General features: G+C 41.4%; 1 protein-coding gene across 4 annotated transcripts in view; it reads left to right on the forward strand.

The window, feature by feature from the left end:
• Positions 1-1,787: 1,787 nt before the first annotated feature.
• NUP107 (nucleoporin 107) overlaps positions 1,788-13,377 on the forward strand; it is a 48,466-nt gene continuing 36,876 nt past the window's right edge. For 2 of the 4 annotated variants that reach the window (XM_072843200.1, XM_072843203.1), the window contains exons 1-6: positions 1,788-1,924; positions 3,805-3,896; positions 4,384-4,470; positions 5,287-5,402; positions 7,466-7,610; positions 11,536-11,639. In XM_072843200.1, the coding sequence (XP_072699301.1) occupies positions 1,917-1,924; positions 3,805-3,896; positions 4,384-4,470; positions 5,287-5,402; positions 7,466-7,610; positions 11,536-11,639 (552 nt within the window). In that variant the 5' untranslated portion in view covers positions 1,788-1,916. Of the gene's footprint in view, positions 1,925-2,346; positions 2,485-3,560; positions 3,699-3,804; positions 3,897-4,383; positions 4,471-5,286; positions 5,403-7,465; positions 7,611-11,535; positions 11,640-13,377 lie in introns of those variants that run through there. The other 2 variants (XM_072843201.1, XM_072843202.1) reach the window with 2 other exon arrangements.

The following is a 13,377-nucleotide window of genomic DNA, read 5'->3' on the forward strand; positions in this document are numbered from 1 at the left end:
ACTGCTCTTCCTTTTTCTTGTGTGCCTTAGGGTCAATGTCTTCAAATACATTATATAAATAAAACACATTGGAATTCAGTTGTCAGGGGACACAACCAACTGGCTCACACTGAATAAATTTGCTCCAGCACTACAAAATCATTAGGACCAGCTTTCACTTTCTCTAAGAGAACAAGTGCACGTTTGCACAGGAATTTTAGGAGACTGGAAGGACGAGAGAGCACAAGGGTGGGACCCTTCAGGTAGGTTATTGAAAGAGGAGACTTTCTTTTTAAATTTAAATTTTAGTAGCGAACATACAGTGCAATAATGGTTTCTGGCTTCGAATTCAGTGATTCCTCACTTACCTATGGCACCCAGCGCTCATCACAAGGGCCCTCTTGAATACCCATCACCCATCTAACCCACCCCCCACCTACCTCCTTCCTTCAACTCTTAGTTTGTTCTCTATGGGTAACAATCTCTTAAGGTTTGTTTCCTAAAGAGGAAGCTTTTGAAGACTGCTGTGTGAGTGTACGTTTCCTATCTTGTTTATCTTTGTGATGATTCTCTGATAAACGTGTTACCTCCATTCTGCAGATGGAGGGCAATATGCGCAGCAGGAGGGTTCAAGCCCAGATGCAGCCCCAAATCACTTTGCCCCCCAAATGCTAAGTGGTCTTAGTGGGATCCAGTACGAAGAGGCCTTCCAGTCCATTACCTAGGATTGCAGCCCCTATAACCTGGTAGGGCGGGATTGCAGCCCCTATAACCTGGTAGGGCAGGATTGCAGCCCCTATAACCTGGCAGGGCGGGATTGCAGCCCCTATAACCGTGCAGGGCGGGATTGCAGCCCCTATAACCTGGTAGGGCGGGATTGTAGCCCCTGTAACAGGGCAGGGCAGGATTGCAGCCCCTATAACCTGGCAGGGCGGGACTGCAGCCCCTATAACCTGGTAGGGCGGGATTGTAGCCCCTGTAACAGGGCAGGGCGGGACTGCAGCCCCTATAACCTGGTAGGGCGGGACTGCAGCCCCTATAACCTGGCAGGGCGGGATTGAGCCCCTATAACCGGGCAGGGCGGGACTGCAGCCCCTATAACCTGGTAGGGCAGGATTGCAGCCCTTATAACCTGGCAGGGCGGGACTGCAGCCCCTATAACCTGGCAGGGCGGGACTGCAGCCCCTATAACCTGGTAGGGCGGGATTGCAGCCCCTGTAACAGGGCAGGGCGGGATTGCAGCCCCTATAACCTGGTAGGGCAGGATTGCAGCCCTTATAACCTGGCAGGGCGGGACTGCAGCCCCTATAACCTGGCAGGGCGGTACTGCACCCCCTATAACCTGGTAGGGCAGGATTGCAGCCCTTATAACCTGGCAGGGCGGGACTGCAGCCCCTATAACCTGGCAGGGCGGGATTGTAGCCCCTGTAACAGGGCAGGGCGGGACTGCAGCCCCTATAACCGGGCAGGGCGGGATTGCAGCCCCTATAACCTGGTAGGGCAGGATTGCAGCCCCTATAACCTGGCAGGGCGGGATTGCAGCCCCTATAACCGGGCAGGGCGGGATTGCAGCCCCTGTAACCGGGCGTCGTCTCCCTTTAAGACAACCTGGGCCCCGCCCACAAGCACCCGTCAGTCAAAGTGGTCGCCCCGCCTCCCGGCTCCGCGACCGAGGCCCCGCCTCCTTCCCGGCCCACTCCCCCCTTCGACGCTCCCGGGCGTCGCCCTCCACTGGCACCTGCGCAGACCGGACCTGCGGCAGCAGGCGGAAGTCGTCGCGCGTGCGCTCGCTGGGACGGCGCGTTCTCCCCTCCTCCCCGGGTAGTGGGATGTGCTTCCGGGTCGGAGGGTGTGCTTCCGGCGAGCGGGAAGGCTGAAAACGGGGTGATTCGGCCGGCGTCGAGCGTGCGAGGGTCTCGCGGGAGGAGGCTGTTGCCATGGACAGGTCTGTAGTGTGGTGCTGGCTGGGCGCGGACACGCGTGCCGCCTGCTCGTCGGCGGGACGAGCTCGGGGAAACCCGGCTCGCGAGGGGGCCGCGGGGGGCCGGCCTGGGGACTGACGGCGGAGCCCCGCGCGCTCCCGCGGCCGCCGTGCCCCCCCTTCCCCGGGGTGGGCGCGAGGGCAGGTGGCCGGCCCGGGATTCGAGGTGCAGGTGGGCCGCCAGCCGCCAGCGACGGGACGGGGACCTCAGCCCACGCTTGCTGGTGACAAGTGCCAGCCCCAGACGGCTCGTGAACGGAGGCCGTTCTGCAACTCGGGCTTTGGGCCGGCCACCTGCGGCACGGGCGGGTCCGTCGGCGTCCCTGGCCGGGGTGGGGGCGGGGTGATGTGCTTTGGCCGTTCTGGGCGAAGAGACACTGAGGGTGCGGTGAGCTAATGGGCCTCGTCTGCGGGGGGTGGGGGAGCAGCACGAAGACGTCCCCGAAGAGGGGACATACCCGTTGGTCTGGGTGACAGTCGCCAACACCGAGGGTCATCCACGCTTTGAACATATTCCCAGCCAGGTTAGTTTTCCTGCGCTCCGTTGAGAGCAGGCGCTGTGGCCTCTTTTTCATAGGTGACCCTGAGGCTAGCAGAGGTCGGAAGCCGCGCCGCGGTCAGGAAGCAAATGAATAGAAGAAGCAAGTGTCCAGCCTGGATCTTTGTGTCTTCAGACTGGGGGGCGAGGCGGGGGAGGGGTGGGGAGGGGGTGGGGTGACATGAATGTTCCCCAGAGCCGTCCAGGGGGCAAGCCTAGGCCTCTGTGGAGGACAGAGCGTGTCCAGGGAGCAGGGATGTCAAAAGGAATGCGTCGTGTAGCTGAATGGTCCCCAGGCAATAGGGGAATGTGTCGGGATGTTTATTACCCAATATAAAGCTGAACTAGTAAGTTGGAGCTAGGAGGTAAAAAACAAACAAACAAACAAACAGGAAATTTGGATTTGGTTTGGGAAGCCGGAGAGATTCTGTAGGCTTCAGAGCTGTAGCTGAAGGTTTGTTTGTTTGTTTTAAGATTTTATTTATTTATTAGAGGGGTGGGGGTGGGGCAGAGACCCAGGCAGAGGGAGAAGCAGGTTCCGTGCAGGGAGCCCGATGCGGGACTCGATCCCAGGTCTCCAGGATCACGCCCTGGGCTGCAGGCGGCGCTAAACCGTTGGGCCACCCGGGCTGCCCTGTGGCTGAAGGTTGTAAGTGGAGGAAAAGCGTCTTCGATTCTCGTCTGGAAATCCAGGTCTTTTAATTCACACAGTAAACGTTCTAGACCGTGGGCTGAGAAGGGTGGGAGATGCGGGGCTCTGTGAGGCAATAGTACCGACACAGGAGAGGCCGTTAGTATGCTTCGGGGAGAAATAACTGGAAAGGATCGTTTCTCTCCTATTTTCTGGAATTCTTTTGTGCTTAGCCTTCCGTCTCACCCGTCCAAACAACAGATTTTTTTTTTCGCAGTACCCATGGTTGGAAATATTTTGCGACCTACAGAAGATCCTCTTAAGGGGTGATTCCTGCAGTTTTCGGGAACTCCTCAATTCGACAGAGGGTCCAGCTTTCCTGAAGCAGTTATGCAAAACTGCTATTATATAGGTTCTAAGTGTTAGAAATCATTCCATTGGCAAAAATAACAGCGAGTACTAGCAACTCAGATGTCTATGCAGGAAGATTTGAGAGGGTTTGAGGGATAAGCAAGATTTGGAAACAGAGCACTATCGACCAGAAGACCAAAGGCTTGACTCCGAGGATGGTGTGTACCTTCACTGACCCAGGGTCCTTTGCTCCAATCACGATAAAGTTCTTTGCAAATGCTATGTTCTCATTTCACCCACATGAACTTAATTATGCCATTTTAGGAGTGGCTTTGGAGAGATGTCATCCCCTGTGATCCGGGAGGCAGAGGTGACTCGGACCGCACGGAAACAGAGTGCTCAAAAGAGAGTTTTAAGTATCCTTTGCATTTTAAGCATCATTGCACAAATTGCAACATGCTTGGAATCGGGATTATGGAATTTTCTTTTTATGAAAGATATTAAACACTTGCTATTATAATAAAATGCTGTGGAAATTAGTTTTTTAAGTCGCCAGATAAAGTTATTTGGTAACTATAATGCTGATACTCACAGATTAGGATTTGTGTTACTCTGAAAACAACTATGTTCCGTTTTACTGCTATCATATTGTCATTGGCTTCTGCTGAGATTAGATATCCTCTTTTTTATTTGAAATGTAAGGACCCTTAGTTCCATGTGTAGTAATCTAAATGTGAGAAATTAAATGGTAGAGTTATTTACTCTTTGCATAGAAAAAATGGTAGCCATAAAAATCTTGTTCTTGAAAAATGTATTCAGATATTTTATATAGTGTAAATATGGTTAATTCTAATTTTAATGGTATCTTTTGTATGTGGAAAACTTTTCTTAACACTTTTATAGTTCGGCCATCCCAAGATGAAATTTTTGCTAATACTACACCAAGAAACCAGGTTATCCCTCGGACCCCCAGTTCATCTCGACCACCTTGTAAGATTTTTTTTTGCTTTTAAAGCATTTAATAATAGTAATAGTAGCTGTAGGTTAAAACTTAAAATACACATGATAAATATAATCTTTGGTTACAATATCCATAATTAAGGACAAATTATAATGATTGCAGTTACTATTTGTTGAACTCTTACCATGTAGAAGGCACTGTACTTTACATAAATACACAATGACTATAATCTCTTATTTTATTATTATATTATCTCTAATTTTGCCAAAATTGAAAGTGAGACTAGGAGAAACTATTCAGTGAAGATAGGATAGCATGGCTGAGCAAATCGGGAAGTAATGGAACAAAATTCAAGCAATGATTTGTATACTTCAAAGCCTGTACACTAAATGGTCTCTTCATTATGCTTTATAAAATTGGAATATGAGGAATCCATGGACTCATTTATGTCTTTTTTTGTTGTTTGTTTTTGCTGGTTGGTTGTGTTTTAATGAAAGAATCTCTATTTGTAGTAAAAATTTTTCCTGATGGGCTCAGTATTACCCAAAGTTCAAATTTAGAAAAATAAGTTAAATCTTCATATCATGGAAATGTTAATGTTTAAACTATTTACTTGGTTAAAATCTACATAATTGAAAACAAAGTTCCTGGGGCACCTGCCTAGCTCAGTAGAGCATGTGACTCTCGATCTTGGGGTTGTACATTTGAGCCCCATGTTGGGTATAGAGATTACTTAAATACATTTTAAAAATTAAAAAAACTAAAGTTTTTTATTGTTTGTTTGATTGTTTTCATGATCACTTTTCATGTGCTTCAGATTCTTTCTACTAACCTCTTGTTTGTAGTTACTCCACCCAGCCGAAGCTTACTAAGGCATCCAGATGTTTCCTGCATTCTGGGAACAGGAGGGAGGTCTCCCCGGCTTACACAGTCTTCAGGGTTCTTGGGAAATCTGTCTATGGTATGTAGGAAAACAGGGCTGAAAATGTCCCCCTTCTTATAAAAGGATGCTATTTAGCTTAAAAGCCTGTAGTGAGATTTGAAGTCACAGTCATCAGAAGATTAACTAGGTTATGGAGATTGAAATAATTTTTTGGTTAGGCTTTCAGAAAATTGAAACCGTTAAGCATCTCATGTCACAGATGGAAGCTGTGACACCAAAAACATTTAGATGCAAATAGAATGTGTTGATCTGACGATCTGCTGATCCAAAGAAATAAATGTTTAGTTATAAAAGCTGAAGAGAGACGATGCATTAAAGGATAGAAAAGAGAAAATGTTGGGAAAAGTACATGAGACACTCCAGAAAGCACTGTTGTACAGTTTTAAAATAGAAGAAACGTCATATAAACTGATACAGAATGACTTGACATAGGTGTTGAAGATATCCTCTAGAAAAAGAAAGGATTGTATCCAACTGCGATGGAAACAGAGTTCTGTTGGAGTAGTAGGGTATGATGGCTAATTTAGTGCTAAAAACAAGTTAAAAACAGTCTTGTATTTGGCTCTGCGCTTATTAAAAAGGCACAGAGACTTTTACACAAACTTGAAATTATCTAGATTATGTGTTTTCTGAAGAATGGTTTTGCATGTTAAACCTCTCCTTGTCTTAGGTTAAATTGATCTTTAAAATACTTAACTGTTTTATGGATTTTTAGTGTTAGACCTAGCCATTGAGCAGTTTTGCTCTGCTTATGAATCTGGCTTATTTGGTCATTGTTTACCCTATTCTGCTTGAAAACATAAGTGAATTTGACTACATGTGGGTTTAAACAAAAGAAGATGACTTCTTATGTACTGTTTAGGATTGTAGTATTAATAATAAAATTCTTACTGTCTCAGAGCCCAGGACAGAGTAAATGTGTATTGATTATTATAAAATGTTTGGATTTAGATATACATTTTTATTGTTTGTATCTGGATTTTATTTTAATTAATTAATCTTAAAAAAGATTTTATTCGTTTATTCATGAGAGACACAGACAGAGAGGCAGAGACACAGGCAGAGGGAGAAGCAAGCTCCCTGTGGGGAGCCCGATTTGGGACTCCATCCTGGTACTCCAGGATCACGCCCTGAGCCAAAGGCAGACAACCGTTGAGCCACCCAGACGTCCCTGTACCTGGATTTTAAATAAAGGCAGATTTTTTTTTTTATCAAATGTTAAAAATTTTAAACCTTTAGATAGCTTTCTGTGGCTTAAAAAGATGGAGTTTAAATAAAGGTGAATTTTAAAAACGGGCATTTTTAGACGTTTCAGACATGTCCAAAAATAATAAAATAAGCCTCCATGTGCCCATCACCCAGTTATCAATATAATATACGACTGATCTTGTTTCATCCTCACCCACAAGCATTTTCCCTACGTTACTTAACAACTCCCAAGTTTCAGACCATTTTACCCATAGATACTTCCATATGTATCTCTGAGACATAAGGACACGTTTAACACAGTGATGTTAACACATCTAATACTGCATATACACACACAGTAATTCCTTTATTCAGATATCCATTTTGTTATATTTTTTCATTGTGTATATTTCATTAAGTTCACATTTCCTCAGTTATATCAATTTTTAAGTTGGTTTGTTTAAATCAGGCTTCAAATAAGCACATTGCATATGCTTGATATGTCTTGTCTTTTAATCTGTTGGTTCCTCTGTCATCACTTTTGTTACCATTTATGTGTTGAAAAAACTGGGTCATTTGTCCCACACAATTTCCTAATAGTGAAAAACTGATGTGAATGTAGAGCAATAGGACAGCCTTATTTTACTTGTTAATGTCAGCTTAAATATTACAAACTAAAATGTTTATTGTCTTTAAAAAAATATAGAGTAGTACAAAGAAGAAAACAGTCATAGAAGCTGTGATTTCCTTAACAAAATAGCCCCTGTGGCTATCCCTCAAATAGGAAAAATACATACGTAGGTTTAAAAATATATAACAATATTAAAGTCTATCCATTCAATAGCAGTAGTTCATTACTTCTCTGTATCTTCTTTTTCTTCTTCTTTTTTAAGGTAACTAATCTGGATGACAGTCATTGGGCCACTGCATTCACATCACAGCGAACAGGAACCCTCACAAACACAGAGTCCCACAGTGTAACAGAGGACGTAACCCTCAGTGCTGTTATGTTACGTGAGGATGATCCTGGTGAAGCTGGTAAAATGGCTTTGACCTTTTTAATGAAGTAGCCTGTTCCTTTACTAAGATCAAGGAAATGATCTCTTACTTGTGAATGTCAGTATAAAATATTTTTCGTTAAATTGATTGGTTATGGTAATGTAGTAGGTCTGGAAGGTTGAGAACCTCACCTGAGTTCTCAGTTGGAGCATCTTGCTTCAGTGTAAATACCTTGTCAGATTAATAGACAAGTCTCATATCTTTACTGTTTTCACATTTGTTCTTTTGAAGAACAATGTCTTTACTTTAGGTTTAGTTTTTATCTGATATAGTTGACATGTTTTGATGTGGATTAGCACTAGCATGCCGTTTTGTTTTGGTTTGTTTTTCTTGTTCAAATAGTATTGTGACCTTCCTAGCTTTAGGTTGGTTATTACCATTCCCTGTTGGAAAAAAAAAGTTTACTTTTCATGTGTCTGTGTTTACTCATTATTACGTAGGTCCTTCACCTTACCATCATCATAAGCTAACATATAATAGTGAGAGTCCAAGTGCTTACCTCTGCATGAATACTGTCTTTGGTAAAGGTCATTAAAGAGTTACAATAACTATTCCCATTTTGAGGGAGAGGAAACTGTTGCTCATAGTGGTTAATCTGCTCAAGCTCACCTGGGAGGAAATGATGGCACCAGGATTTGAAACTAAGCAGTTTGATTTCACAGCCCTACTGTACTTTAGTAGAGTGTATGTATTTTCCCTGAGTAGAACATGTCATCTTAGTATCTCCTGTGACTTTGTCAGCTACTTTGTTATGTGTTTAAAACGCAATTCAGATATTTTAAATTTTAAAATTTGACTCACATTTTTTTTATAATTGTTGATTAGATTAATACCTAGCACATATTTGGGCTCTTAAAAGACTTGTAGGTAACAAGAGAAAAAATAGGTACATTGAATTAATCAAAATCTAAAATTTCTATGCATCAAAAGATACAATCAGAAGGCAGCCCACAGAATGGGAGAATATATTTGCAAATCTTATATCTGGTAAGAGGTTAGTATCTATTACATAGAAAGAACTATAGCTTAACAACAACAAAAAATTAACGCAACTTAAAAATGGGCAAAGGACTTAGACATTTCTCCAAAGAAGATAGAAAAATGATCAGTTAAGCATATTTTCAGAAGCTCAACATTACTAATCATTAGGGAAATGCAGATCAAAACTAAATGAGACACCACCTCACACTCATTAGGACGGATACTAACAAAACAAAACAAAACAAAAAAACGAAAATAACAGGTGTTAGCAAGGATGTGGAGAAATTGGAGACTTTGTACATTATTGATGGGAGTGTAAAATTGTGCAGTGCTATGGGAAACAGATGGCAATTCCTCAGAAAATTAATAGAATTACCATGTGATCAGCAATTCTACTTTCAGGGTATATGCCCTCAAAAAACAAATCAGCATTACAAATCCTGTATACCTTTGTTTGTAGCCCTATTATTCATAATAGCCATAAAGTAGAAGCAACCCAAATGTCTGTTGATGGATGAATGGATTAATAAATGTGTTACATACATAACAGTGGGATATTATTCAACCTTAAAAAGTAAGGAAATTCAGACACATACTACAACATGGATGAAACTTGAGGACATTTTGTTAAATGAAATAAGCCAGTGACAAAAGAATAAATACTGTATGGTTTCACTAATACAAAGTACCTACAGTAATTAGACTCCTGGAAAGTAGAATGATGGTTGCAAGGGACCAGGGGAAAGAGGAGTGGAGTTACTGTTTAACTCTGTACCTACAGAGTTTTAGTTTTTTTTAGTTGAGATACAATTGACATATAATGTGTAAGTTTAAGGTGTATACTATTGAATTGATGTATTTACATATTGCGGTGTGTTTATTAGTGTTAGCTAACACTTCCATCACTCCATCATACCTTTACATCACAGATTTACCGGTTTTTTTTTTTTTTTTTTGTGGTGAGAACATCTAAGATCTAATCTGTGAAAATATATATACAAATGTGTTATGCATTAGATTTCCAGAACTTACTCATCCTCTAATTGCAAGTTTGTACCCTTTGACCAACATCTCCAATTTTCTCACCTCTTTGCCATGGTAACCACTGTTCTGCTACTCTCTGTTTCTATGACTTTGGGTTTTTAGGATTCCATGTATAAAGTGGTATACAGTATTCGTCTTTCTCTGTCAGATATATCTCATTTAGCAGTAATGTTCTCAGAATCTATCCTTGTTGCAAGTGGCAGGATTTCCTTTCTCATGGCTGAATGATATTCCAGTATATGTATATGCCACTTCTTTACCCATTCATCTTGTGATGGATGCTTGGGTTGTTTCTGTCTTGGTGTTTATGAACAAATGATACTGCAGTGAACGTGGGAGTGCAGATATCCTTTCAATTCCTGTTTTCATTTCCTTTGGATATAAATGTAGAAGTGAGGTTATGATTTCGTATGGTAGTTCTTTTTAAAATTTTTTGAGGAACCTCTATACTGTTTTCTGTAGTAAGCTGAACCAGTTTACGTTCTTACCAATGTGTGCAAAAATTCCCATTTCTCTTCCTCACAGCACTTGTTATTTCTTATCTTAATGATGATAACTTTCCTGACCGGTATGAGGTGATCATTTCATTGTGGTTTTGATTTATATTTTTCTTTTTTTTTTTTTTTTTTAAGATTTTATTTATTTATTCATGATAGTCACAGAGAGAGAGAGAGAGGCAGAGACATAGGCAGAGGGAGAAGCAGACTCCATGCAGGGAGCCCGATGTGGGACTCGATCCCGGGTCTCCAGGATCGCGCCCTGGGCCAAAGGCAGGCGCCAAACCGCTGCGCCACCCAGGGATCCCTGATTTATATTTTTCTGATAATTAGTGACATGGAGCCTCTTTTCATATATCTATTGGCCGTTTGTATGTCTTCTTTGGAGAAATATCTATTTAGTTCTTCTGGCCAATTTTTAGTTAGCCTGTTTTTTTTTTTTTTTTCTTTTTTTTTTTTTTTTTTTGTTAATCAATTGTATGAGTTCTTTATATATTTTGGAATTAACCCCTTATGAGATATATGGTTTGCAAATGTTTTCTCCCATTCCGTAGGTTGTGTGTTTGCTTTTTCATTCTGTTAATTGTTTCTTTTGCAATCAATTGTTAATTGATTGCTTTGCAATCAAAGCTTTTTAGATTGGTGTAGTCTGACTTGTTGGCTTTTACTTTTGTTTCTCGTACTTTTGGTGTCATATCCAAAATATTGCCAAGACCAATGTCAAGGAGTTCTTTGCCTATATTTTTTTCCAGAAGTTTTACAGTTTCAGGTCTTATGTTTAAGTCTTTAATCCATTTCAAGTTAGTTTTTATGAGTGGTATAAGGGTCCAATTTCATTTTTCTGTATGTGGTCATCCAGTTTTCCCAGCACCATTATTGAAAAGGGTATCCTTTCCTCACTGAGTATTCTTGGTTCCTCTGTCAAATATTAGATGACTGTACATATGGGAGTCTATTTCTGGACTCATTCTTTTCCATTGGTCTGTGTGTCTTTTTTTTATGCTACTGTTACACTGTTTTGATTACTAGAGCTTTGTAGTATAGTTTGAGATCAAGAAGTATGATACCTCCAGCTGTGTTCTTCTTAGGATTGCGTTGGCTACCTGAGTTGTAGTTTTACAAGATGAAAAGAGTTCTGTGGATGGATGGTGGTGACGGTAGCACAGCAGTGTGAATGTACTTAATGCCCCTGAACTGTACACTTAAAAATGGTTAAGATGGTAAATTTTGTTATATTTATCTTACCATGGTTACAATTTTTAAGAAAATGCAGTAATAAAAAAAGGATGTATAGTTGTGTTTTTAAGTTTTCAAAGAAACAATTGGATAAGAGTATATGTTACTTAACTTTTTTGTTCCTTTTCTTTTTAAATGTGTTCTAGCATCCATGAGTATGTTTTCCGATTTCCTGCAGTCTTTCTTAAAGCACTCGTCATCTACAGTTTTTGACCTTGTAGAAGAATATGAAAACATTTGTAGTTGCCAGGTAAGTTAATTTCACTCCATGTTGGTCAGGCTTCAGTATTCTTAGTTTTTGAACAATCTCAATCTACAAATTTCCTTCTTTTTTTTAAGATTTTACTTATTTATTCATGAGAGAGAGAAAGAGAGAGAGGCAGAGACACAGGCAGAGGGAGGAGAAGCAGGCTCTATGCAGGGAGCCCGATGTGGGATTCGATCCCGGGACTCTGGGACCACGCCCCGAGTGAAAGGCAGACGCTCAACCACCGAGCCACTCAGGCATCCCATCAATCTACAAATTTCCATACTGTATTTAAGGGAGATGTCTTAGGGGTGTAGTGGCAGGAGTGGCATGGTTGGGGAGTTAGCAAGAGTAGCTGTGCTTTTTGCATATTGAAAGTTCATATAAGATTTCTTTGGGAACAAAAGGATGCTTTAAGAAAAGGAAAATCCAAAATATACAAAGAACTCTTAAAATCCAATAATTAGGAAATGAATAGTCCAATTTAAAAAATGGACGTAGGTAGCTTAGTTAAGTGTCTGATTCTTGATCTCAGCTCAGATCTTGATCTCAGGATTGTGAGTTTAAGCCCAGAGTTGGGCTCCATGATGGGTTTGGACCCTACATACAAAAAGAAAAGACAAAACATGTTAATAGGCACCACACCAGAGAAGGCACATAGATGGCAAGTAAGCATATGAAAAAATGTTCAATATCCTGTGTCATTATGGAATTGCAAATCAAAACAATGAGATGTCACTGTACCCCTATTAGAATGGCAAAAATCCCAAATACTAACAACAACGAATGATGGCAAGGATGTAGAGCAGCAGTAACTCTCGTTCATTGTTGGAGGGAATGCAAAATCGTACAGCCACTTTGGAAGGCAGTTTCTTGCACAATTGAGCATAGTCTTATATGTTTCAACAACATTCATACTCTGGTATTTACCAAAATGAATTAAAAACTTCTGCCCACACAAAAACCAGCATATAGATGTTTATAGCAGCTTTATTCATAATCGCCTAAACTTAGAAACAACCAAGATGTCCTTTAGTAAGTGAATGGATACATTAACTGTGATACATCTAGACAAAATGGAATATTGTTCAATGCTAAAACGAAATGAGCCATCAAGTCATGAAGAGATAAGGATGAACCCTAAATGCACATTTCTAAGCTACAGAAACTAGTTTGAAAAGGCTACATACTCTGAATCCAACTCTCTGACATTCTGGAAGAGGCAAAACTTGGAAAGAGTAAAAAGTTCAGTGGTTGCCTGGGGATGGGGAGAATAAGGATGAAAAGTGGAGCAGGGTGGATTTTGGGGGAGAGTGAAAGTGCTCTGTATGAGATTATAATGTGGATGCCTATCATTATCCATTTGTCAAAACCCATAGAATATACAACACCAAGAGTGAACACTTACATAAACTATGGATTTAGGGTGATAATGACAGGTCAGTGTTGGTTCATTGATGGCTGTAACAAATGTACTATTCTGGTGCTGGATATTCATAGTAAGGGGTAAAGTTGTAAGTGGAGAGAGAAAGTCATGGGAACTTAGTACTTTCCATTCAGTTTTGCTGTGAACCTAAAATTGCTTGAGAAAATTGTCTATTTATTTATTTGAGAGAGAGCATGCACCTGTGAGCACGTGCATGCACATAAGCTGGGGAAGGAACAGATGGGGAGGGAGTAGGAAGGGGAAAGAATCTCAAGCAGACTCCAGATGCCCAGTGTGGAGCCTGACTTGGGGCTC

Source organism: Canis lupus, chromosome 11 (genome assembly GCF_048164855.1).
Source record: "Canis lupus baileyi chromosome 11, mCanLup2.hap1, whole genome shotgun sequence".
Lineage (NCBI taxonomy): Eukaryota > Metazoa > Chordata > Mammalia > Carnivora > Canidae > Canis > Canis lupus.